This window comes from Vicugna pacos, chromosome 5 (genome assembly GCF_048564905.1).
Source record: "Vicugna pacos chromosome 5, VicPac4, whole genome shotgun sequence".
NCBI lineage: Eukaryota > Metazoa > Chordata > Mammalia > Artiodactyla > Camelidae > Vicugna > Vicugna pacos.
The window spans coordinates 46,563,842-46,591,021 of NC_132991.1; the positions used below are offsets into that span (position 1 = coordinate 46,563,842).

At 39.0% G+C, this 27,180-nt stretch overlaps 1 protein-coding gene and 1 long non-coding RNA gene across 12 annotated transcripts in view; one reads left to right on the plus strand and one right to left on the minus strand.

Moving 5' to 3' along the window:
- Positions 1-27,180, plus strand: part of LOC107033583 (uncharacterized) — a 74,223-nt gene that overhangs the window by 33,046 nt on the left and 13,997 nt on the right. For all 9 annotated transcript variants that reach the window (XR_012072678.1, XR_012072677.1, XR_012072679.1 and 6 more), the window contains one exon: positions 27,027-27,113. This is a non-coding gene — a long non-coding RNA (uncharacterized lncRNA). The remainder of the gene's footprint in view (positions 1-27,026; positions 27,114-27,180) is intronic.
- WIPF1 (WAS/WASL interacting protein family member 1) overlaps positions 14,893-27,180 on the minus strand; it is a 117,314-nt gene continuing 105,026 nt past the window's right edge. For all 3 annotated transcript variants that reach the window (XM_031678333.2, XM_072961190.1, XM_072961189.1), the window contains exons 5-8: positions 26,061-26,834; positions 22,105-22,314; positions 21,252-21,365; positions 14,893-17,953 (exon numbers count right to left, since the gene is read on the minus strand). In XM_031678333.2, the coding sequence (XP_031534193.2) occupies positions 17,898-17,953; positions 21,252-21,365; positions 22,105-22,314; positions 26,061-26,834 (1,154 nt within the window). In that variant the 3' untranslated portion in view covers positions 14,893-17,897. The remainder of the gene's footprint in view (positions 17,954-21,251; positions 21,366-22,104; positions 22,315-26,060; positions 26,835-27,180) is intronic.

The window sequence follows — 27,180 nt, forward strand, 5'->3', positions numbered from 1 at the left end:
TGTCAAATAAGTTCTCACTGAGACATCAAGATAAAATAGATGACAAGCCAAAGAGAAGAGCTGTAAAAAGCTAGAAATCTTCAAAGGGGTTATCCCCCAAAAATGGTAGCATGACAAATCCTTTTGGGTATATTCAAGGTAAAAAGATATTGGGGCTCTGAGTAGGGCTTAATAAGTAGCACCTGTCTGTCCCACCCAGGTTCTGAACAAATTGAGAAGCAACAGGAAAGATTGGAGATGGAGGACAAAATATCACCTTCATTACTGAAAGAGGCTGAGCCAGGCAGGACTTAGTGTGGCAGCCAAATTGGCTGTTAACTGAACCCCAGATTTAGGACAACCTTCTAAGCAGAACAAGTACATGACAGGGCAGGACCATTGCCAAAAGGAAGAAGAGGGGCCAGGCTAAGCTTTCGCGGCAAGTGAATAGTGTCTGTAAGTGGTGCCAGGAAAATTCCAAAGTGTTACAACTAGTTTAGGATTCTCTACCAGAGCAGGGAACAGCCATTCCCATAACAAAAAGGGGGGTAAAGATTGGAAGGGAAGATGTGTGAAGAGGGTTTCTCTGGAGGAAGATAATCTGAAAGGCCCTCCCATCCCAAAGTGCTTTCTCATGGAAAAGGCTTCATTCAGAGAATTTTTACACACACCTGCAGCTTTGAGGATGCTGGCGACTGGAGTTTGGCTCCCACCTGGAAACTAAAAGGAAAGCGTTCTAACAGTGGGAGCAAAGGAGAGGTGGCAGGACTGGGTGGGCTGGTGTTGGGAGAGAGAAGGAGAGAAGTGGAGATGGGGAGGGCGGGTAGGAGGAGAAAGAAGAAGGGGAGAGCGGGAGAGACTGAGAAAAGAGACTTTGTTCTTGTCCAACAGGGCCACCTAGAGGGGCTCTTAGGCTTTGTGAGGCATAAACTGGAGTTTTGACGCAGAGCTGAGGAAGTTTTAGCTGATCTGGGGAACTTCCGTGAGAGGTCCCCAGTGATGGGGGATGGTGCATGTCTGAAGAGCCGTGAGAACACCCCACACCAGGAAGAGGCAGCTTTCAATTCTAGCTTAGCCCAGAAAGAGAAAAGACAGTCAATTAAGAACTTTTCTCTCTTCCCTGGCTTACTTCTCCTTCTTCCTGCTTGATCCTGAAATGTTTAGTGAAATGGGGGCAGAGTTGTAAACAGGTGGAGGAGAGGAAGAGATGGCCCCTGCCCCCATCCCTGGCTTCTTGGCTGCACAAGACCCCACAGGAATAAAGGGGAAAGTTTCACCTTTAAATATGATACCCAGAGTTGATTATGACACAACATTGACTCTTCTAACTTCTTAATTGAGGCTGTGTTGGAGAATTAAAGTGGCTGGAGGACTCCTTATTCCCTAGGAATGATTAATAACAAGTCATAGGATTATGGAGTTTTATCCAGGGGCAGGGAAAAACATTCCCTCACTGGATCATTTTAAAAGAGACAGTGGGAATCAAACACAAAGTTGTTTTTTTGGTTTGAGTAGATAAGTTTCTTCTTCGAATTGAACAGCCTGTTAACTTTATTTTGTTGGTTTTTATTTCTCTGGCCCACCACCATGGGATTGTGCTGTCTCTATGTTTATTAAGCATGCTGCCTAAACCAGCATTTGGGACATTAAGAACACTGGAAACGCCAACTAACCAAGGGCCCCAACCCACTGATGACTTGCTGAACTTTCCCCAGGTGGCAGGGCGCATGCGCAGCAAATCTGGGGCTACTTCTCCAGCAAGCTATGAGCTCAAGAAGGACAGTGATAAATGCATTCTAGTCAGTAGCAGTGGTTCCACGATCTCTTTCTTTTCAAAGTACTCTCCTAGCAAATAACACTGCTGATTAAACCTATTGGTGAGTAAACCTAATGAAATATGTTAAAAGGCTCCGTCTAGTCCTGCCCAAAGCCAGGCAAAGGAGACCAATTTGAGTTCTCACCACTGTCTCCCAACACCCTTTGTTTCCCTCTGTAAGACATGAATGATTCCTAGGGCTGCTTTAAAAAGTTTCTTTATCATACGTGAAGTGATTGAAAACTGCCAATCATGAATCTGGCAATCCCCTCTCATGAGCTTAAAGACTGTTCTGATTACGATAATTACATTTTTATGAATATCCTACCTAGAGAGTAACAATTTTGCTATGTCAGACTACACTGCACAAAGATGCATCAATTTCATCAGCAATGAAAAATAGAGCCTAATAGCTCAGTTATATTTATATGATAGTCAGACATCAAGATGCAACATAAGTACTTCAACTGAAAGAATTCTGATCATTATTTAACCTTGAGATGATGATTAAGGGTGAAGGCTTGTCAGCTTTCATGAATTTTTTTTTCATGTTTTTAAAACTCCATAATTAACACTTAAGAACATTTGGATTCCATCCCACCCCCCATGATATGTGGACAAGGCAACAACAATAGATTAGTAGATATGATTAATGGTCAAAGGGAATATTAGGTAATTATAGGACATAATTATGTTTCAGGTACCACAGTGCCATGCCAACTGGTTTTCCTCTTGGCTAAGTTTCTTCAATCACGAGGCAAATCAGGGAAATGGTATTTAGGTTTGATGCTATTAATACATATTAGCTTAATGCAAAGAAAACTGTTCCATTATTACAGATAGTGATCAGTGCCAGTCAGCAAGTGTGTTCTGAGAACCAGTGACATCAAGCATCACCTAGAAGCCTGTTAGAAATGCAAATTCTTAAGCCCCCACCTCAGACTTGCTGAGTCAGAATCTCTGGCAGTGGGACCCAGGACTTTGTCTTAACAAGACCTCTGGGTGATTCTCTGAGGTTTGAGAACCACTGCTCTAGCATCTTGTAACTATTTCCTTTGGCTGCAGTGAAACATTGCCAGGTGTGGAGACAGCGATCCTAGCAACACTGTAGGTATTCCCTGTTAACTGCCACCGTGTGCCTTCCAGGGGAGCTTAAGTGAACAGGCTGTTTTGATCAAATCCCTGAGTCCAGAGGTTCCTCTTAAGGGGATTTTTTCTCTTCTTTTTAAATCCCCAGATGTCACAAGCCATATTTTCTTCCCATTACCCGTCATAATTGTTAGTCCATCCTCCCTGGTGGAGGGATGTTTGATACCCCTTCCTAATGTCCAGAGGTTCCCACCACCTTGAATCCCTGCTGACCCTTTCCCTTTGTTACAGCTACTTCCCTAAAGTCACTCTGAGTTACTTTAAAAATGTTAGCATCCACTCTGATGCTCTTTATATTTCTATGGCGGTACCTGCACTGTCATCTTTTGATAGCACTCTGAGTCAAAATTATTACCAGAACTTACCAGAAAACAACATGGTAAGAGGCTACACATTGCACTTAACTGAAGAAAACACAACAGAACATACACTTAGTACGAATGCTGATGCTCACTCCCTAGGACTGGGCAGTGCTGTCACTAACCCAGTTTTTCTTTGGCTGAGAGGTTAAGTGTATCACAGAGTTTGATAATAGACAGATGAAAGAGAGAATTTTTTAATGAAAATATTTTAGAGGCAAATAGCATTCTAATGAATCAGCATGCATGGGGCAGTGTTAGATTGAGTGAGTATGACAAAAAATCAGTGCCGTCCTATGATTTAAACTTCATTTTACTTTATATATTTTATATGAACATATTCTTTGAAAGGCCCAGATGAAAGGGTAGGACCTTAGAACAATGATTCTGAATCTTGAATATGCATCAGAATGACCTTGAGCCTTGTTAAAAGTACATATTCCCATGCTTGCTTTGGCAGCGCACATACTGAAATTCAAGCGATAAAGAAAATTAGCACGGTACATGAAAATTCGTAAAGCATTTTTTTTTAATATCCTGTGTTCCAAGAGATTATTTTGGTAGATCTAAGGTGAGCCTAGAAATCTGTGTGTAACAAGCACTCCAGGTAATTCTGGTGCAGGTGGTTCTTAACTTTCATTTTGAGAAACACTGCAAATCTCCTTCAGAAAGAAAAGGGAAACACATGTGAATGTGAGGCAGTAAGGCTCAACCAGTTTCACAGGAGGTGTGCCTTTGGATCCCCATGATGCATTAAATCAAGCTTTTGAATAGCATATGTATTCTGCCTAGTTCTAAAGTTATTTGTGTACTTGCCTCCACCCTCAAAAGAGTGTAAGCTCTCTGAAACACGCAAATTATGTGGTATACTGATATTCATACCTTCAGCTAGACTCACTCCATGCCTTCTTCTTTAGAAGGTACTCAGTACTATTTGTTAAATGAATGAGGACAATAAAGGTAAAAATGCAACTCAAAGAGTGTGAGTGAAACAGAGAGGGGTTTCATCTTGGCTGCCTTTCACGTACCAGCTGTGAGATCATAGAGTCAACTTCATCACCTAGTATCTCAGCCCTGTGTTTGTTAACATGGGAGATCAGTTTCTTCTTCATAGGCCTGCAAAAGTAATATAATGTATGTGAAAATGCTTTGAAACTGCAGAGACACTTATTTTCAATTTTTAAGAATATGACTGTTTTTTTTCCTCTAACCTCATTTTTCCTATGAATGAGTGCAAGTTTGTATGACTGAGGCAAAGAACACAACATTCACTTCTGGCCATTGTGGGAAAGCAAATCCTATCATTTGGAATTTAAAAGAACCACATGACTTACCAACTTCAAGGGGAGTAAAAAATAAATTCAATACTAAAAATTTATAATATGAGGAATAAATTCCCCACAGATAATGAGGTAGTACCAAGGAAGGGAGAAACACAGGGGAGCAAATTAACTATTCACATTGATGCTTGACTCTAAAATAGGGGCTTTCAGGTATCTGTGTTTAATGAAATGATGTCTGAATTTTAGGGGCTCTCCTAAGATCACCTTAAAACATAGCAGGTGTCTGATAAGATGAACTGAAAAATATAGGTGTATAGCATCTCTTTAAAAACCTCAAGGTGAAGATCACTCCTCAAGCTGTAAAGAACCAAAGAATCGAAAGAAACTAGGTGACTTACAAGAGGTGGTGCACCCTGGGTGGTAAATGCTGATCCAGGACTAGAGCCTATCCATAGCCCAATGAGGAAAATAAAGACAATGTAGTGAATTTTTCATGAAGCTATATTTATTCAATTGAGAGTACTATCATTTATCTATGTATATATTTGTTTATAACTTTTAAAAATTGAAGTATTGTTGACTTACAATATTATATTAGTTTCAGGTGTACAGCATAGTGATTCAGTATTTTTGCAGATTTTAGTCCATTATAGATTATTACAAGATAATGGCTATAATTGCCTGAGCTATACAGTAAATCCTTGTTGTTTGTTTTATACATAGTAGTTTTTATCTGTTAATCCCATACCGCTAATTTGTCCCTCCTCTCTCCCTATCCCCTTTGGTAACTACAAGTTTGTTTTCTAAATCTGTAAGTCTGTTTCTGTGTTGCATATATAAATTTGATTCTTTTTTAATGGCTGAGTAATATTCTTGTGTGTGTGTGTGTGTGTGTGTGTGTATCACATCTTCTAAATCCAGTCGTCTGTTGATGGGGCATTTGAATTGTTTCCATGTGTTGGCTATTATAAATAGTGCTGCTGTGAACTCTGGGATACACATATCTCTTTGAATTAGTGTTTTCATTTTTTTCTGGCTGTATTCCCAGGAGTGGAATTGCTAGATCATATGGTAGTTCTATTTTAAGTTTTTTGAGAAACCTTCGTACTGTTTTCCATAGTGGCTGCGCCAATTTACATTCCCGCCAACAGGGTACAAGGATTCTCTCCTACATTTGTTATTTGTAGACTTTTTGATAGTGTCCGTTCTGACAGATACCTCATTGTGGTTTTAATTTGTATTTCTCTAATAAGTAGCCATTTTGAGCATCTTTTCATATGCTTGTTAGGCATCTGTATGGCTTCTTTGGAAAAATGTCCATTCAGGTCTTCTGTCCATCTTTTGATTGGATTGTTTATATTTCTGATATTGAATTGTATGGGGCTGTTTGTATATTTTGAATATTAACTCCTTGTCAGTCAAATCATTTGCAAATATTTTCTCCTATTCTGTAGGTTGTATTTTTGTTTTGTTTATGGTTTCCTTTGCTGTGCAAAAGCTTTTAAGTTTAACTAGATCCCATTTGTTTATTTTTGCTTTAATTTCTTTTGCCTTAGGAAACTGATCAAAAACAATATTGCTATGTTTTATGTCAAAGAGTGTTCTGCCAATGTTCTCTTTTAGAAGTTTTATGGTTTCCATTATTACATTTAGATCTTTAAACCATTTTGAGCTTAGAACATTCCTTTACACCGTGTAAAAAATATATATAGTCTCATTGTTTTAATCTTATTGGTGGTTGTCCAGTTTTCCCAGCACCATTTGAAGATTTGTTTTTTCTCCATTATATATTCTTACCTCCTTTGTTGTGGATTAACTGACCCTAGGTTCATGTGTTTATTTCTGGGCTTTATTCTGTTTTGTTGATCTATGTGCCTGTTTTTGTGCCAGTACCATACTTTTTTTGATTACTCTAGCAATGTATTATAGTTTGAAATCTGGGAGGGTTATTCCTGAGGTATGTTCTTTTTTCCTTAAGATTGCTTTGGCAATTCCTTTTGTGGTTCCATATGAATTTTAGGATTATTCCAGTTCTATGAACAATGTCATGCATATTTTGATAGGGATTGCATTAAATCTGTAAATTGCTTTGGGTAGTATGGCCATTTTAACAATATTAATTCTTCCAATCAAAGAGTGTGGGATATCATTCCATTTCTTGTATCTTAAATTTCTTTCATCAAAATTTTTATAGTTTTCAGAGTATAGGTCTTTCACCTCCTTGGTTAAGTTTACTCCTAGCTATTTTATTCTTTTTGTGTGATTTTAAACTGGATTTTTTTTTTACTTCTCTTTCTGATATTTTATTGTTAGTGTATAGAAATGCAATAGATTTCTGTATATTATTATATACATATATTTCTGTATATATAATATATATATTGTGTCCTGTGATCTTGCTGAATTCACTTATTCTAATAGTTTTGGAATGAAAACTTAAGGTTTTTTCTGTATAAAGAATCATGCCATCTGCAAATAACAACAGTTTTACCTCTTCCCTTCCAATTTGGATACATTTTATTTCTTTTTCTTATCTGATTGCTGTGGTTAGGACTTCCAATATTATATTAAATAGCAGTCACCAGAGTGGGCATCTTTGTCTTGTTCCTGAATTTAATGGGAAGTCTTTCAGCATTTCACTGTTGTGTGTGATGTTGATTGTGGGTTTGTCATAAATTGCCTTTCTTATGTCCTGCTATACCTACTTTGATGAGAGTTTTTTGTATCATGAATGGATGTCGAATTTTGTCAAATGATTGTTCTGTGTCTGTTGAGATGATCATATGATTTTTATCCTTTTTGTTAATTTAGTGTATCACATTGATTCATTTTGCAAATAGTGACCCTGGAATAAATCCACCTTGATCATGGTATATAATCCTATTTATATATTGTTGGATTTAGTTTTCTGATACTTTGTTGAGGATTTTTGCATCTATATTCATCAAAGATATTGATCTGTAATTTTCTTTTTTGTAGTGTATTTGGTTCTGGTATCAGGGTAATAGTCGTTTTGTAGAATGAATTTGGTAGTGTTGCCTCCTCTTCAATTTTTTGGAAGAGTTTGAGAAGGATGCGTATTAGTTCTTCTTTATACGTTTGATAGATTTACCCTGTGATGCTATCCAGTCCTGGACTTTTGTTTGCTGGGAGTTTTAAATTTACAAATTCAATGTCACGTCTAGTGATCAGTCTGTTCAAATGTCTGTTTCTTCTTGATTCAGTGTTGACAAGCTATGCATTTCTAGAAATGTGTTCATTTCTTCTAGGCTGTCCAGTTTGTTGGCGAACAGCTCATTCATAGTATTCCCTTGTGATTTTTTGTATCTCTGTGGTATTGGTTGTTATTTCTCCTCTTTCATTTCTTATTTTGTTTATTCAGATCCTTTCTCATACTTGTGAGCCTGGCTAAAGGTTTATCAGTTTTGTTTATCTTTTAAAATATCAACTCTTGGTTTCATTGATCTTTTCTATTGGTTTTTTAATCTGTTTTATTTATTTCCTCTCTGATCTTTATTATTTCTTTCTTTCTTCTGACTTGGGTTTGGTTTGTCCTTTTTCTAATTCTTTTAGGTGGTATGCTAGGTTGTTTATTTGAGATTTTTCTTGATTCTTGAGGAAGACCTGTATTACCGTAAACTTCTCTCTTAGAACTGCTTTTGCTGTAGCTATAGATTTTGAAAACTTGTGTTTCCATTTTCATTTGTTCTGAGGTATTTTCAGATTTTTCCTTTGATTGCATCACTGACCCCTTGGATTTTTTAGTAGCATGTTCTGTAGTCTCCATATGTTTGTTCTTTTCCCATTTTTCTTTCTGTAGTTGATTTCTAGTTTCATACCATTGTAGTTGAAAAAAATGCTTAATATCATTTCTGTCCTCTTAAATTTGTTGAGGCTTGTTTTGTGGCCTAGTATGTGATCTATCCTGGAGAACAGTCCATGTGTACTTGAAAAAAATGTGTATTCTGCTGTTTTTGAATGTAATGTCCTGTCGATGGCTATTAAATCCAACTGGTCTGTTTTGTTATTTAAGAACACTGTTGCCTTACTGATTTCCTGTCTGGATGATCTGTCCATTGAGGTGAGTTGGGTGTTAACGTCCCCTACTATTATTGTATTATTGTCAGTTTCCTCCTTTATGTCTGTCAGTATTTGCTTTATATATTTATGTGCTCTTATATTATGTAGGTATATATATGTTAATGAGTATAATATCCTTGTCTTGTATTAATCCCTTTAATGTTATATAACACCTGTCTTTCTTTTGTTATAGCCTTTGTTTTAAAGTCTATTTTGTCTAATATGAGTGCTGCTACCCCCACTTTCTTGTCATTTTTGTTTGCATGATATGTCTTTCCATCCCCTCGCTTCCAGTCTGTGTGTGTCTTTAGCCCTAAAGTGAGTCTCTTGTAGGCATCACGTTGAAGGGCCTTTTTTTTTTAATCCTATCAGCCACCTTATGTCTTTTGATCAGAGCATTTAGTCCAATGATATTTAAAGTAATTATTGATAGATATGTATGTATTGCCATTTTATTACTTGTTTTTGAGTTGTTTTTGTAGTTCTATGTTCATTTGTTCTCTTTGTTTCTTCCCTTGTGGTTTGATGATTTTCTTTAGTAGTATGCTTATGTTCCTTTCTTTTTGATTTTTTTATCTGTTATAGGGTAATGATTTGTGGTTACCCTGGGGTTCATATATGTTGAACCATAATGATATCTATTTGATTTTAACTGATAGTCATCTAAGTTCAAACATGTTCTAAAAAAATCTACATTTTTTTTTACTTCCCTTCCCCACACATTTTGTGGTTGTGATGTCATATTTTACATCTTCATGTTTATCCCTTAACTGTTTATTATAGTTGCTTTTTATAATTTTTTGTCTTTTTATCTATATACTGGGTTATTTAAGTAATCTTCAATCCTTACTATAATATCTGCCTTTCCAAGTGGAATTTACCCTTTCCAATAGATTCTTACCATTTAGAGAAGACCCTTCAACATTTTTTTAGGGTAGGCTTAGTATTGCTGAATTCTTTTAGTGTTTGCTTGTCTGAGAAGTTCTTTATCACTCCTGTTCTAAATGATAATCCTGCTGGGTAGAGTATCCTAGATTTCAGAAGTTTTTTCCCCTTTCAGCACTTTCCATGTATCATGCCACTCCCTTCTGGCCTGCAAAGTTTCTGCAGAGAAATCTGATCTTCTCTTACTGCCTTTAGAATTCTCCCTTTAACTTTTGCCATTTTAATTATGATATATCTTGGTGTGGGTCTGTTTGGGATCATCTTGTTTGGGATCCTCTGTGTTACCTGTACCTAGATACGTGTTTCCTTCTTTAGGTTTGATAAATTTTCAGATACATTTTGATACCCTTCTCTCTCTCTTCACTTTCTGAAACCCCTATAATAAATGCAAATGTTGGCATGTTTAGTGTTTCCCAGAGATCTCATATGTTGCTTTCATTTTTTTTTCATTCATCTGATATTCTGATTTGGTGATTTCCATTATTCTATCTTCCAGATCACTTATGCATTCTTATGTCATTTGGTCTGCTGTTTATTGCTTTTAGTGTGTGTTTTATTTCAGATATTGAATTATCTATTTTTGATTGGGTCTTCTTAATATCTTCTAGTTGTGTGTTAAAATGACCTGTGTTTAGATCAATTCTCTTCTCTAATTTAGTTAACATTTTTATTTCTAACATTTTGAATTCTTTATCTGGTAAATTGTTTATTTCTGTTTCATTATTTTTTCAGGTTTTTTTTTTTAAATTTGTCTTTCAATTGAGAGTAGTACCTCTGCCTTTTCATTTAACTTACCTTTCTCTGTCTCTATGAATTTAGGTGAACCAATTAGCTATTGTGGTCTTAAAGGGATGTTCTTATGTGGGAGCATCCCTGTGTGGACTGCATGTGCCCAGTATCTTGGTGGTAGGACTGGATTTGATGTGGATGCCAGTTGTGTCTTTCCCTAGGGTATGCTGACTGCTATCACCTTGGTAGGGGTTGTTATCATTCTGTCAGGGGTGGGGTCTGATCCCTAGTTGCTGGAGTGGAAGCCCTGAGGACTGGGCTTGAGCTGGCTCTGTTCCCTTTAAGTGTGTGTTTCCTTCTTCCTGCACTGGGACCTTTGCCCAAAATTGGAGAGTGTTGAAGCAAATGGGGCTTGTGAGCTTACAGAGGTCTGATGCATTGCCTGTGTAGGAGTCTGCATCTCTGCTCATATGCAGCCCATGGTCGCATCTTTTCCCTGGTCTTAACCACCCCAGATCTAGTGTGGCGTGGAGAGAGTGGGGCCAGACAGTTTGCTCAGCTTGGGTGTGCAATGAGGCAGTTGCAGAAAATCCAGACAGGCTCACTGCCATCAGAAGACTGGGCTGTTTCTGGGACACTGCTTTGACTTGGTTTGAGGACTAACCTTGGCAGCTGCCACCCACCTGGGCTACACCCTGAGCTGCCTCTGATTCCCTATGTCGTGTCTTTTCCCAGGTGCTGGCCATCCTAGATCCAGTGCCACAATGTGGCAAGGAGTGAGTGGGGTCTGGATATTTGCTTGAGCCTGTCTTGTATTCTAAGACTAGGTCTTCCCTTGTTTTGGCTTGTTAAAATGTCCTTGCCTTTACAAAATATCAGTATTTTAAAAAACTGGCAAAGTAAAAGTTGACAATGATAGTATGGATCCCTGCTGAAATGAACTTACTCAACCTTGAGTTTGAATTTGGGATGTGGCTGCAGGCAGATTTCTAATCCACTCAGTCTCAATTTCACCACAGTTTAAAGTCACAAAGATTAATAATAACATATGCAATATTTGCAAAGACCTTAGCACAATTTGTAGTACATAGTAGGTGATCAATAATTGATGGTAGTTATATGAAAAATAAGGACAACATGTAAGTGTTGTCATCTAGATAAGTAAATTAGGAAGAGTGTCTTGATGGTATAAACTTAGCATGTTTACGCTACTGTGTTAGATATGTTTTTCCATTTTTTTCCATGGTGGCCTCATTTGGGACCTGTCCATGCGTTTGCTCCAAGAGTAAGTCTAAGCAGCAAGCACCAAGGGGGAATTTCCCTTTTACGCACACAGCCACCCAAACAGCCTGTGTTGATGGTGAGGAGCATTCCAGAACCAGTGGTAGAGTGAGGTTGTGCCTACTGGCTGAAGTTCTTGTTGGATCTAGAATTTAAACTTGCGCCCTTGGTTCTAGGACTATTACTTCCTATTGTATAATGCACACCTCTGTGTTTCCAATGCTTAATAAATTGTAGTTACTTAATCGATATTGATGATTTGAATGAATAAATGTAAAAATGAATCTCAGGGAGTACAATAGCTCTGTAAAGCATTAGGGTTATCTAAATTATCTGCTGCTATTTGTTTCAGGGACCTATCTGAAACAGATAGTGTTTTTGACAGGCGACCTTTAACTTACTACCTTGCTAATAAGAAAGACGGAAAACAGGAAAAGGATGGGAGTTCCTCATGACTAAAACACATTTGTGTTAGATCCATGGTCGGTATTCTAGGTGTTCCAACAGGCATTCCTGGTCAAGATTTAAGTTAAGTTTGAGCTCACTGTCTAATAACATCCAGACTTATTTCCCAGGCATCTCAAAGGTTGAACATTTATTCCTAGATGGGTCACATTGTGGGGCCTTTAACTGACTCTAATACAATGTGGGCAGTGCAACGACTGAATTATTTTAGAAATATCTACAGGCCACTCTATGAGTACAGAGGAGGCAAACACTTGCTGTCTCATATTTGTCTGGGAGTCCCATGTCACTTTTATGGAAAGCTGGTGGCTTAAGAAAGTTTTCAAGATACTCAGTTTATTAAAGTTCTGCATCAGAAGCTGGGGAGGGCAATAATGCAAGGACAAATCCAGGTTTTGTGGGGCCTGAAGCTTTAGACAATTTTAGGGTGCTCTGTTTTTTAAAAAATAACATAAAATCATAAATTTAAACATTTATAGTATAATATTTAATGTATAAAACTAAATTATATAGTAAATATACAAATATGATATAAAAGTGAGTACTTAATCAGAAGGGATCCTTGCAAGTGAAAGTCTCAAAGCTGGAGTTTGATTAGCTTCCTATAAATGTGCCTCTGTAATACTGGAAGCAGCATTTTAAGACAAAGGAATTTGTGATAGAATGTTGATGAACAGGACATTCAGAACATTTACCATTAAGAGAAACACGTATGTGCTAAATGTAGCTCCAGAGATAGACATTAAGTGCCAAGTGCTCAGAGTGGAGGGAAACAGGGCTGTAGGGAAGGGAGCAGAGAAGGAGCCACTCTAAATTATGCATCTAGGAAGCCTTCAGTTAATTGGATTCCTTAGGGAACTGGGAATCCTTGAGTTGACTTTTCAAATTAATCAAAAGCAAACAAACAAAAAAAATCATTGATTGGCCATCAAAACTTTCTAAATAAAGTCCTTTTCTCTTTTCCAATTTTCCTGTAGTTTTAAAAAAATCAATGTAATTCACCTACGGAGCTTAAGGAGAAAAGAAACCAGATAATTACTTAAAGGGGAGAAATAATAAAATATTCCCTTCCCTCTTTAATAGAAGGCCCTCTCTGTTCCTTGGGTGACTGAAGTAGGACCCATGCCTTGTGGAAATAGGGGTGCTGGCCTCTGCACTGCCATTCAGAGATCATTTGAGTTGTGGTGGGGACATTGGTTTGATTGTGGTGAAGCTGTAAGTGCTCAATAAAAATTTACTGAATGAATGAGCCAAATGAATGATTCCAATTTGCATAAATGAGGCCAGTTTTGAAAGCATTTTTTATTCTTAAGAATTCTGTGATTAAATTTTAGCACTCTTTTGAATGAATTGTAACTTCTCCCCTAAATATGGCCTAAGTTTAACAGCAAAAGGATTAGGAAATGGAATGAACTTTTACTGAGTGCCTGACATACGCCAGATATTTTGCTGATGTTTGTATATTTATTTAAGCTTTGTAACCATTTTGCAGTGGAGGAAATTAGAGTTCAGGGCTTAAGTAACTTGTCAGTGGCTTTAAGGGGAGCAAGTGGCAGAGCTGGGATTCAGGTCCAGGTTTATGTGTCCAAGGTCCATTCTCTGACTCTGTAACTTGGCATTTGACCCTTTCTTGCCAGCAAATGTGAAAGACACATGAAACAGACTTTAGCTAGAGGTAGGAAGGATTCTAAAGAAGGGGGTGTGGTATGGCACAGGCATACTGCTTGTCCCTCAGTAGTATGTGATTTGGGGTCTTGAATTACCCATCTCTAAGATTGGAGGGTTGGAGTCGATGACATCTGAGTGGCGTGACCACATAGCGCAGTTTGCCAGGGAAGCCCTGATATATACCTGTTGTACAAGGCAACTATTACTAGTACCCCCTTCCACTTTTCTAAAGTGTTCCACTGTGGATCGTAAATTCTAAGACTGCCCTATATATGACATTCTTCCCAAGTCTTAATTTCTGTGATTTTAAGTTGAATCTCATAATTTCTTTGATTACTGAAGCAACAGGGATTTTCATTTTCCAGGCCTGTGAGCTATAACGGACTAATAGCACACAAAGTGACCTTTGTCTAGAGTTTGTTTTGCATTTCTGATACAGATTTTTATCTGCCATTGTCCCTTTCCTTTAAAGGTACACTAGTTAATCCCCTTCTGGTTAACTTGGTTCCAGTTAATTTGAGGTCATTATATAAACATTTATTTCTACTAATAGTGGTTACCACTTAAATTGAGTGCTTAGAATAAGTCAGGCTAAGTGCTGAGTGCATTGTCTCATTTAATGCACTTATTAATACTATAAGATAGTCTCTCACGTTCTAGATAAGGAAACTGAGGCACAGAGTAATTAAGTGACTTCTAAGGAAGAGATGAAAGCAGGTCTTCCTAATCTCTTAACCATTCTACTATATTAAGATATGTATACACACACATACAGAGCAGATAATTTTTTAAAAGTATCAGGCCTCCTAAATTCCCATTGACCTTTCCTATATTTATCAGTGTCAGTCATAATCTTTGTAAATTATGTCTTCCTTTGCTTCCACCATCCATCTTTTACCTCAGAGTAGAAGCATTTGCCTCAAGTAAACAGACAACAGATTTTGACTAAGATGCAAGTTCTCAGGAAAAACAAGAAAGAATACTTCCTTATTCTACGGACCTTCTTCTTCTTCTTCTTTTTTTTTTTTTTTTTGAATTTGTCTTTCTATACCAGAGTATAAAGCAGAAAACAGACACTTGCTTTTTCATTTATATTTACACAGATGATACTTAGAATAAAAACCACCAATTGACACTCTTACCGTTCTGCTCTTATTTATTGTCTGGCTAACTTTCAAAAGACACAGATGTCTAGAGTAGACCCTATCCCACCATTTAAACCATCCTGATGACATAAGTACCAAAATGTGCATGTTTACATAGTGCAGTGGTATGAAAAACATTTTCTTCCTTTACAGTCCATGACTATAAACAGGGAAAATCAATTTCATGCCAAAAATTTTTGGGCACTTTAACAGTCATCACATTTCTGCTAATAAAATAACAAAATTGGTATTACAAGTTAAAATGTAAAGGCCTAACAGTTTTTACAAATATGCAAATAATCTGCTACTTAGACATAAAAAGTCAAGTTCTTTCAAATCACCAAGTAAGGCACCATTGGATTAAACATTTCTCTTGGTTTTTACTAAGTAAAATGCATACTGAAATAAATACTGAACACTGAATTTTAATACTGTAATACATTTCAATAAAAAGTGATATGTGAATATTAAAATACTGTATTCCACCTTGAATACATTTGTCTGAAGTTTTTATGGGGAAGAAAACATGTAAGCTCTGGTTTCAGGAAAGAAAATATTAATTTTTGTGATCTGCCACAATTGATTTTAGCATACAACTTACTCACAGTTTTGGATGTGATTAGGTTTCTAACTTTCAAAAAAAAAGATGTACATGTATTAATGGAATATTCACTTTAAAAATGAATTCTAAAACACCTCTATCCTGGATGAACAGCAACTTTGAGCTGTGACCCTGTTTCAAACTTAGGATGGCACCTGCAAAGTTGGAATATACAAAGAAATTGGCCATTCTTACTAAACCTTACAAAAATTCAGACCCATTTTCTTCAGGTTAGACTATCCTCTGCCATATTAGCTAGGAAAGCCCAACTCTATCTTTTCTGAAGTGGGTCACTAGGCTTTATTTTATCGTAGGGGTTTTTATCAACTATTGATACCCAATCAAAGAATTCAAAATAAAATGATGCTGCTATATTGCCAAAATATTAGAGATTAAAAAATTTTTAAATACTTTGCCAAGCTTGTTAACACCTTTTTATTTCTTGATTCTCTTTGTGTAAAGGGCCCCAAGTGAATGTATGAAAGACAAAGGGTAGGGGAGAGAGGGGAAAAAACCCACGTTCTCTAACGTACTAATAAGCCTAGGAGTGTGGCAAGGAAAGTTATAAAAATACAATATATTCAAATGGGCAACTTCATAATTTATTAGACATCCCATTTATTAGAACTCTAAGTTCTTCTGCTTTTATATAAATGAAAGAATTATTCTATAAATAGGAATGCTTCTTTCAAAAATTTTCTTTGGACTGATTCTTGTTAGCGCCTACCAGTAATACTTGAATACACAGAAACCATGATACAAAGTTTAGGTAGATATACATATACATATATAGCCGTGTGCTTTTAAAAAATAAGTAATGGTAATTTTAAACATAATCAACCATATAAAACATCTAAATGGAAATCTTTTTTTCTAACTCTATAGCTAGATTTAAAAGTCCCAATAAGGTTTTGTAAACAAAATCATACAAAAAAGGCAAGGCTGGTTCACCACTATGGTCCTTTGGGGGAGCTTTATATGCATAGCTCCAAGGCAAATGATTCTCCCAGGCAGATTCAAAACAAATTCCCTCCCATTTCCAGCAGCAATCTCTTTCTCTCTACCGCACAAGCATCAGATTTAGATTTTTAGCGTTTTGCCCATCAACTCAAATCTGCTCCCTTCTTCCACGTATCTGGTTTGCTACCTTCCCCTGACTTCCCCCCACAACTATGGAGTCTATGAGCTTCTCCGCCCTAAGGAGCAAGATGGGCTGGAGAGGAATGAAGTCACTTCAAATGCATAAGGCAGAAGGCCAACCAACAGGTGAGCTCAGACAGCTGGTTCTGAGCCCCAGAGCCCGACTGGCTTTCAGTCTCTTTCCAATGGCTTTTATTCCACTTGGCTGTAAAGCCTATTAAAACCTGACCTTGGTACTGTGAAGCAACACTTGTATACAGATTTCAAGGGAAGAGGGGAAAATAAGGCAGCAAAATCCTAGGTCAAGCTGCCAAACAAGGTGTTGGGTCCTAACTTTATTTTTAGTTACCTCTTGAATTGCTAAAGCTTAACTTGCCTTTTTTGGTTTTTAAACAAGAAGTTTTTGCACTAGCCTCTATCTTCTAGACCTGCGCTGTCCGATATGGTAACCACCAACCATGTGTAGCTACTGAGCACTTGAAATGTGATAAGCCCGAATGGAAATGTGTTCTAAGTGAAAAATACACACTGGATTTTGAAGACTTAGTACCAAAAAAAAAGAATGTAAAATATTTCGTTAAAAATGTTATATTGATTGCAGGTTGAAATGATATTTTGGATGTTAGGGTTAAATAAAATATATTAAAATTAATTTCACCTATTTCTTTTCCTTTTTCAATGTGGCTGCTTTCTGAAATTTATAAATTGTGTATGTGGCTCACATTATATTTCTATTGGACAGCTCTGTCCTAGAGCTTACCTCAGACCGCCAAGGACTGGACATCCTGTAACCGCAAACATTTTACGTGAGCAATTTGCTTAGGTGGTCTGTGGTTCAGGGAAACAGACAGGAGGCCAAGCATGCAAAAAAGGCATGGAAGCAAACAGCTCTCAGGAACTTTAATATTGTAGTCTGTAGCAAATAAGCAGTGAATGTTTGAATTTGGTTTGTTCAAAGTTGGGACACAATTTATTTCTGCCTACTTGCTACAAAAGCCTATAGACCCCCAAGAAGCCAACACCAGCAGGCTGTAGCTAAAGCAAGCGAGAGCTTTGAGAATGTACACAATATAAAAAGCGAAGTGCATTTCTTTACTGCATTCCTACCCTGCACACACGTATTCCCGTGTCACTTCCCTTCTTCCCCAATGCCAGTGTGCAGGGGACAAGGGAAGACAAGGGGAGGAGGCTGTGCGCCTCTTGGACAGCAACAACAGAATAAGCTCTTGGGCTTGGGTGGAGAAGAGCAGGTGAGGATCACCTCGGGATGGGAGGAAGGGGTGGGGCACCCCTTTCTCTTCGGTTGGATCCACCTTGATGAAAAAAATAGACAAAACATAGATTTTAGTTAGAAAGTTTATGTTCTCACTGTAAAAATTCAAGGATGATTGCAAAAGTACCCACTACACCTTCCTGCCCCCACCATGACCAAGGCTGTAAATAACTAGCACATGTGCATGAGAAATGGAGGGAAGAATCAAGTAAGGATCTGAACAAACTTTACGAGAGAAGATGACCCACCACTGACTACTGAGTACTTGTGCAAAGTTAAGAAGGTTTTTAAAAAATTACTGTTTTCTCATCACAAACATAGTATCTGGTTATTATAGATAGAGAAAATATGTAGGTAAGCAAAGCAAAACTTCACCAATGCTTGTCCCACCAGAGATAACCAATAACATAATGTGTACATTTTCCATTTATTTTCTGTATATAAACAGTTCTTTTTTCTTCCAAAAATAGGATCATACATAGTCCATTTCAACACTTTTCAAAGTCACTACTCTTTACAAATGTATTAATGATACATTGTGTTCTATTATATAAGTCTACTATAGTTTACTTATCTAATCAATCCCCTTTTGTTGGGCATTTGGGTATCTTCTAATTTCTAAACAATGCTTTTTTTGATAAGAGCTATCCTAATAGGTATAAAGTGGTATTTCACTGTAGTTTTGTTTGCATTTCCCTAATGATCAGTGATGTCAAACATATTTTCATGTCCTTATTGGCCATCTGTATATCTTCTTCTGAGAAATGTCTATTTGAGGATTCAACTCATTAAAAATTGGGTTATTTAGTTGTTGAATAGTAGGAATTCTTTATATATTCTAGATACTAATCTTTTATCAGATATATAATTTGCAAATATTTTATCTCATTTCATAGGTTTTTCTCTTCACTCTGTTGATAAACACGTGTTCTTTTAAAAACTATGTGTATTGGTGAGCTATCAGCACACCATAGCCAGGTTTAAAATCTATTCATAATTTTAAAATTCATTTGTCTCATGCCCATCTTTTGAAGATCTAACAGGTCGAAATGAAGCCAGGTGCTCAGATGCCATGAGCAGGTCTACCAGGGGCTTGTGTCAAGTGTCAGTCGAGTAGGTCTGCCATGGCCACTGCTCTGAGACTCAGGAGGGCTGGCACTGACACATTCCTCAGCAGGCAGCTGCTTCCCTGACCAAAGTAGCCCACTAAGGGATTTCCGAGACAGAACACATCCCTAAGCAAGGGGAGGAGTTAAGAGGAAAATACTGGCAGTCTGTTACTTTGCCTCTTCCTTTTTTCATCCCAACCAAATCTTTTCTTGGACATGCACCCGGTTTACATCTGGATGTAAACCAGCCATGTGTCATGGAGTCTTGACTATCAACTGACACACCACAAATGGTTAGCAGCCTTGTGCAAAGCTGCAATTAAGTGGCACTGTTCAAGGTTGTCTGGGTACAGGAACAAAATAAGACCACTCCATTGTATTTTAACCATTATCATTATAAAATGTTAAAGATGCCTAATGCTAGAAATATTTTTAAAATCTACAAAACCATTTTGGGGAGCAGTGGAAATTAATTCACCGATTTAAGAAATATTTTTAAATGCCTAGTATATTTTAAGCTCTGTGCTGCTTGAAGAAGACACAATAGTGAGCAGGACACAGTTCAGTCCTCAGGTTGCAGACAGTCTTACAGACAGGAGGCTGGGGGAGGGAATGTGTTCTGCTATTAAATTCAAAATCCAGAGAGGTTGGGAAGGATGGTCCAGTTACTGACTTAACCATACAAATAGCCCAGAGAGGGTCGAGGGGCAGAGAGAGAATGCAAGGATATCTGTCCCATGTGAAGACTTATTTTTCACCAAAAAATTTCAACCACCAACTCCTGTATGATAACTTTATCATAGTTATGCCTCTTTTATTAGGTACCGTCTAGAATGCTGTATTTCACATAAATAAGTTTTTCTAGGAATTAAACTTTTCCTTTCAAGCAGTGATTATTGCTTACTTCTGGCTTTTTTTTTTTTCAGGGAAATATTTTCTAATTCTTTGAATTCTTCAACAGCAGCACAAAGCACAATTTTACTTGTTCTTAATACTCCTACAGAAACATCTGGTATTGTCCAGTGCTGTCATACCTAGCACAACTCTGTGTCCCTGGCTCCTCCTTTGACCCAAGACTGCCATCTATCTCTTCTCCCTGAAGTCAGTGATTTTGCTTCCAACCAACCTTAACTTCAGCCAATATTAATCTGCTCTAAGGGTGGGAACTAACCAGCCAAAAATCAAGACTTGTATGGTGAGAAAGAGTCCGTAGGCTCAGAGTATGTGAAGGAACTCTGCTAGGGAGTGAGAACGTGGCTAGGGACATCGTGACAGTGGTCTGACATGCTCAAACACTTCTTCTCCACACCTCTCTGGCTTGGGAGTTTGGTTCTGAACCTAAGGCTGTTACAAGACCGAGCCTCATCAGTGATACATATACATTTCGTGCTAATTCTTTCTTAGTTGTATACATTTATTGTTGTGAAATATCAGTTTTTCTATTTCCTCCTCTTCACATTTTTCCCCCTACTGGGGGAAAAGTGATTCACTTCTTTATGGTAGCATTACATCTACAAGCAGAAAACCCAGAAACAATCCAAATGTCCAATAATGGTGAACTAAATTATCATATGCTGACTTGATAGAATCCTATAAAATAAAAACCATGTGATAAAATAGGGAAGTGTTTACTCAGCAATGTTATATAAACCTCACCACCAAAAAAGCCATACTCTATAATTATAACGATATAAATTAATCAGAATTAGATGAATAAAAATTAGAAGATAACCTGGTAAAATGAAAATATCTGTTATGTGGAGAGATTATGGGTTACTTAAAATTTTCAGGTGATGCTCTATAAAGCTGTAATTAAAAGATCAATGCAGTTACAGTGAGTTTTGTTCTAATTAATTAACGAGATATTTTGCCAGTCTCAAAACTAGTAGGAATAGAAGATTTCTCTAATTGTACCATCTTAGGAAGATCAAAATGGGGAAACATTGTCCAAACAAGCAAAATAATAAAATGTAATGTACAAGCAAACTAAAGCTTAAAATGACACATTAAAATAATAATTTCTCATATGCATTCTGGATATTTCCATTTCCCTCACTGAGTGTAGAAGGGGAGTGTACTAGAATTCAGATAGCTCCAAATTCAGGAGTGATTTCTCTGAAATCTCTTCACTCTAGGCAAGCGGCCTGGATTTCCTATAAAACCCCTCAGCTGTGTATAATTCAGGCTCTCAAGTATGAAGCCACCCAAAGCCCTTGTAGAAATACTCACTCCGGCTTTCATTTCTTGCCAGTTTACTGGGATAAGTTTTGGTTGTTGGTACATATGGCTCTGGAGGTGGCAAATCCGAAATGGGATGGAAGTAGAATCTGCTTTCCCACTCATCTGGGAGAGAGAAACAAACAGTACCTTCAGTAACAGACAACCTGCTCTGAAGATTTATGTACTGAAGGGCGCAGAATGAAATACAGAGAGAACTGCAGAGATCACTTCTAGTTTTATGCCCAGAAGTTTAGAGAGAAGCTGACAGTGCTACAAATGTTACTGATGAGCACGCTGATAAAACAGCGTGCTCTGCAAATCAAACCAAAGACAGATCCAAGTGATCTTAATTAGAGTGACTAGGACTCAGCCAGTCCCTCTCAGGGGCTGGAAGCTAAGATTTGGGACACCTTTCTTAATTATTCCTCCACCAGTGGAAGGAATAACTAGGACATTCTGACAACAATGGCAGAGATAAGCCAGTTAAATCTGCAAGCCACTGAGCTCTTACCTACAGCAAAGTCTTCAGGAAAGTAGGTAATAAGAAAGTAAGCTATAAAAATGGTTCTTTTCAGAATTCTGGAATCTCTGGAAAATTAACCAAAATGAGACTCAAACAAGGAACAGGGAAAAATGATCTGCTTTTTGGGGGAGTGGAGGAAGGGAGACTACTATTTTTCATTTGAAATCATGGTGGGCCCTGGAATGGTTAGATAGATTAGTGGTGTGCAGTATGATTAACAGTGAGGGTCATACAAACAAGAAATGTTAATACAAACAACAAACACAAACACATCTGCGATTCAGTTGTTGTCCTGTTATATAGCTTGCATGTTTCCAAGGGGCTGGGACCATACCGCACCTTCACATGAAGAGTCTTGAAAGCCATTTCTAATTGTGGATGGTGGGGGTGGGGGAGGTGCCCCAGCACCAGGCCTGTCAGGAGGAAGAGGAGGCCGGGGCCCTCCTCGGGGACTATCTATTCCACTCCTGGACGGCAACTGAGGGGTGGCAGGCAGGGCCCGAGACGTGCTGCCATTTCTGTTTATTGGAGGAGGTGGTGGGAGAGGACCTGGAGCAAAAGAAAAATGAGGTTTAGTGCTGTAGCTTACATCCTACATTACTGTTATCACAGTCATCATCAACATGCAGTTAATGAGCGCCTGCTGGAGACATGCCCTTTTACTAGAGAATACGGAGAAATGGTGGAGACTTCCTAGGAGAGTTAGCCAAGAAATGAGAAGGCACATATAAACACAGAAAGGTACAGATGTACACACACTGGATCAAGTGCACACCGATAGCTAAATGGCTGTTTGGCTTTGCATTGCATTAGTATTGACATTGGAGATGATACAGTTCTATTTATACTGACTGTATACTTTAAAAAAAATTTAAATTCCTTTTAAATAGGTATTGAACTAATCACTGTGACGTACTTATTAAGTAAATGCTTTTTTAAAAAAGAATTTTTAAAAAGAATAAGATAGTTATGAAGTTATTTTAGGTCTTCAGAGGGACTAAGTTCTTTAAATGCATAGTATTATTGCTAATTATACAAGCATGTTTCTGTGGTGCAGACGATCTATTTCCAGGCAGAAGCAGGATCAAGAAACCAAATATCAGCCATCCTGAGACCAGCAGGAGTTCCTTCTTGGTTCCTCCTCACTGGGGAGGCAGATTATCACAAACAAACAGCTAATTGATGTGCCTGCTTATAAATGCTGGTGCAAGATCCTGGGCCCAAGCAAACTGGTTATCCTATGAAACTTGATTTCCTGTCTACAAAAGAGCACCTTTCTCACAGCACTGTTGCCAGAAATAATTAGTGAAGAAGCAAAATAAAGAATCCTATATAAGTATTTGGAACCATTTTGTAAAAAAATGCAGTAGTGTGGTATAATCAGAAAAGCATAAGTTCTTAGAAAATTGAAGTAAATTATTCTTTTTGATAGTACAAAGGAACATATCTTGCTTTCCCCATCCTCCAAATGCAGAGGCTATTTGGATTATGAATACATTAAAAAGAAAAAAAGAACCTGAGCATTTCTCATACAAATCAAAATGGCCTTAGTAATTACCCTGATCTTCAGCAGTGCGATCCACTAGCAAGATGCTGACATTTTATTTATTTTATGTATATCTTATGGTGTTATAAATACCTCTTAGTAACTACAGATTCAGAATCCAACTAGAGGATCTCAACAACCCATCCAAGATATCCCTTCCTAAAAGTCTTTGCTCAGATCCTTGATGCAGGTGGGATGCATGTACAGCCCGGGTTCGTCTCTCAAGGAGTCTTTTGTACCTCAGCTGGTTGGGTTTATTTATTGCCCCATCTGCTTCTGATTGCTGGAGTCCCAGTCAGTATGAGTAGATTTATCAGAGGGAGAAGTGGCTCACATGCTGTGGGCCTAACATCAGTGGTTGTACCACCAGGTAACTGTCACTAACTGCAAACTAGACCTCCAATACTTTGTAACCTGATCACTTGCTCTCTTTCAAAGTAACTGTTCATATTCTGAACTCTCACCCTCTAGCCCCCTGCTCCAAACCTACGCAAACATAATAGAAAACAGACTTCTGTTTCCTGTTGGTGGCATGGTAATAAAAGTGATCATTTACTGAATGCTGCTCCATGCGGGGAAATTAGCTAACCATTATACACACTTGTCTCATTTAATTCTTACAACAACCCTGAGGAGTACCGGGACAGCAGGCAAGGTCTCAGAAGTGTTGGAAGGTTAAAGAGCCCCAAGTCAGGATGCTAAAAGTGGAAGATAGGATTTGACTCCAAATCTGTCAACTTCTAGAGCACTCCCCTAGTAATGAAGCCAAGCCACCTCTCAAAATACAGATGGCCCTTGATGACCTCTCACATGTTCCTTGTGGAACTATAAATTGGTAGGAATTTTCCAGTGGCCAATTTGGCAGTATCTATGAAATCCATAGTTTACTATGTACATGCATTGACCTAGAAATTCCAATTCTAGGAATTCATTCAAAGGAAATGCATAGAGATGTGCATAGATATCTAGCAGAAGGGCTGTATCCCTACATTATCTGCAACAGCAAATCTAGAGATGGCCTGTATGACCAAGTGACTTATAAATAAGCCAAGGTACTTTTGTAGGATTTACTGTTAAGCAACCAGGAAAAGTCAGGTTGTAGAAGAATAATCATATCAGAAAATGTTAATGAGATATTGTTAAATAAAAACCAAATTGCCAACAGTATATGTAGTGTGATACTGATTTTGCAAACATGTATATATATGCATTTTTAAAAGACTGAAAGGGTATATATAAACAATGTTATATCTGGATGGTGGTGGTGAAAAGATTGTAAGTGATTTTTTTTTCTTTATACTTTTCTGTATTTTCTATAATAAACAAGTGTGACTTATGTAATGTCAGAAACAATGACCATTTTAACTATATGTCACTGCCTGTCCTGTTTGGGGGAATAGTTAATCTGTTGATTCATACATTTGGTAGAGCCATGCAGACAGCTCCTCAGCCACTTTGGGGGAAAATCCACAGCTGTTGGATAAGAAGAAAATGTTGCATTTCATTCATCTGACTACTTGTTTTTATTTAAGAATACTTGATGACATGCCACAATGTCTAGAGGATTGGATTGAACTGACTAGTAACTTTTTATATTTGTAGCTGACTCTCCCTGGCAAAGCCATTTGAAGGAGTGGTTCTCAAACTTTGCCACACATTACAGTCACTGGGGAGCTTCTAATTATCCTGATGCCCAGTCTGCAGCCCAGTCTGCAACCCAGACCAGTGAAACCAGAAGCCTTGGGATAGGGACCCAGGCACTGCGGCCTTTAAAGCTCCCCAGGTGATTCAGTATCTGATCAAGTTTGAGGACTACTGGTTTTAAAAATGGTGTTCATTAGGTTCCTGAAGTCACAGGGTCAAAGGTCAGTTAGCTTTTCATACATCAAAAAATACCCCATTTCCAGACATCTTGTATGTATGATAAGGTTAAACTTAAAAAGTAGAGAGTTCTTCAGAATCCATCAACAACCAAAAAAAAAAAAAAAAAAACCCAAAAAAGCGCCTAATACAAGTAGGAGAGAGAGTACAAGCTCCTTACATTTCATTTCACAGGAAGAACTCTGAAAGTTCTTCCTTAGACCCATGTTGCTCAGCCCTGAGTTGGGGCACAGATGGGCTCGGCAGGTCCTTCAATCCATGAAACAGCAGGCAAAATTTGAGCTTATGGTTATGAGCTTTTTTATGGAAAGGCCTTATACCTTTATCTGATTCTCTGAGGGAATCTATGTGCCAGAGATGTGAACAAACAGCAATATGGACTCTACTATGTGTCTTAAACCAGCAGGGAAGTGGCCTCAAAGCATGACTGATGAAGAGAGAAGTACAGGAGACATTCAGTAGCCCTAAATAACGGCCCTTCTGGTTGGAATAATGGGCCCTCCTGCAGGAGATGGGAAATTTAGTTCCCAGTTGAGACAGCAAAAGTTCACTTTAGGGACACAGAGGAGTGGAGTGATGAGATGGATGGTGAAAGTTCTAGCCTCTTCTTTATTAACGTGGCTTGGGATCTTTTAACCTTACTGGTTACTCAGTCTCCTCACCTCTGAAACATGGACAGAAAAACTGGTCCCCCTCTCCTCTGAGGTTCACGTGAGGTCAAGAGGAAATCTTATGGGTTCTGTGTCATTTAAAAGGTCAAAGCAGCCTCAGAGTTCCCTTAAAGTTTCGGTGGACTCGATTCACGTCACTGGTGACTCGGGGGCCGGCGGGGATGTAGGGGGACGGCCCACCGCACGCCCTGCCATACCTGATCGTCCCGGCGGGTCCCTCACTGGAGGAGGGGGTCTCTCGCTGGGCGGGGGAGGAAGAGGGCCCGACCGTCCTGGTGAAGGCAAGGGAGGCGCGGACGACGAAGACGAGAGGGACAAATTGCGCTGCGGGAGCCTCGGGATTTCGTCGCCCCCAGCGGAGCCCGGGGGCAGCGGGGGAGGGCCCGGCCTGCTGGGCGGCGGCGGCGGCGGGGCCTGCGAGGCGGCGGGCGGCCGCGGGGTGGAGGGCACCGGCGGCTTGCTGTTCTGAGGGGGCGGCGGCGGGGCGGCCTCCCTGTGGATGGAGGGCCGGCTGCCCACCGGAGGGGGCGGAGGAGGGGGTTTGTCCTCCAAGGCCCGGCTCGGCGTGGGGGGTAGGGGCGGCCTGTTGGAGAAAGGCGAGGAGGAGCCTGAGGGGGTCTGACGTACGGAGCCGCCTCCGAAAGCAGCACCTCGGTTTCCGGGGAAAGGCGGGGGAGTCGGCCCAGGGCTGGGCTGCCTGGGGGCCCCGGGCACTGGGGGGGACCCCCGGTTGTGCAGACTCGACTGAATGGGTCTTGGCGTGTTGGGTACCGGAGGGGGAATGTTATCAGGCTTTGCGCCCACGTCGGGCCTGGGGGGAGGCATTCGGTTCCTCTGAGGCTCCGGGTGTCCGCTTCTGAGGCCCGGAGAAGGCACAGGGAACCTCCCTGGGCCACTTGGGGGTGAGAAAGGTTTGGCAGCCGTGGCTCTTCCTCCTGGTGGCAAAATTGGGGGTCGGCTTCCTCCGGAATCTGAAGAACAAGGGGGAAAAATCAGAAAATTAGGAGACTCGGAAATCAGGGAACTAGAGTATATTGCCAGCTACTGGAAGCCCTCTCTTGGATGATATAAAGTATAGGTAACTATTATTTCTAGGAATTAGGTTTCGTGTGGTCCTTTCTGGAGACGGAGGAGTAGATCACAGCTCTCTGTTTCTCTTCTAGTCCCAGATTCTACAACCCACGAGCTTCCAAAGTGATTCTGGTGAGATCTCTTGGCATTATGTATGGACAAGAACCAGGATGAAGTTGGTAAGTTCTGGAGAGATCCCTGTTCATTACCAGAGGACAAGAACAGGATGGCACTGGCACATGAGAG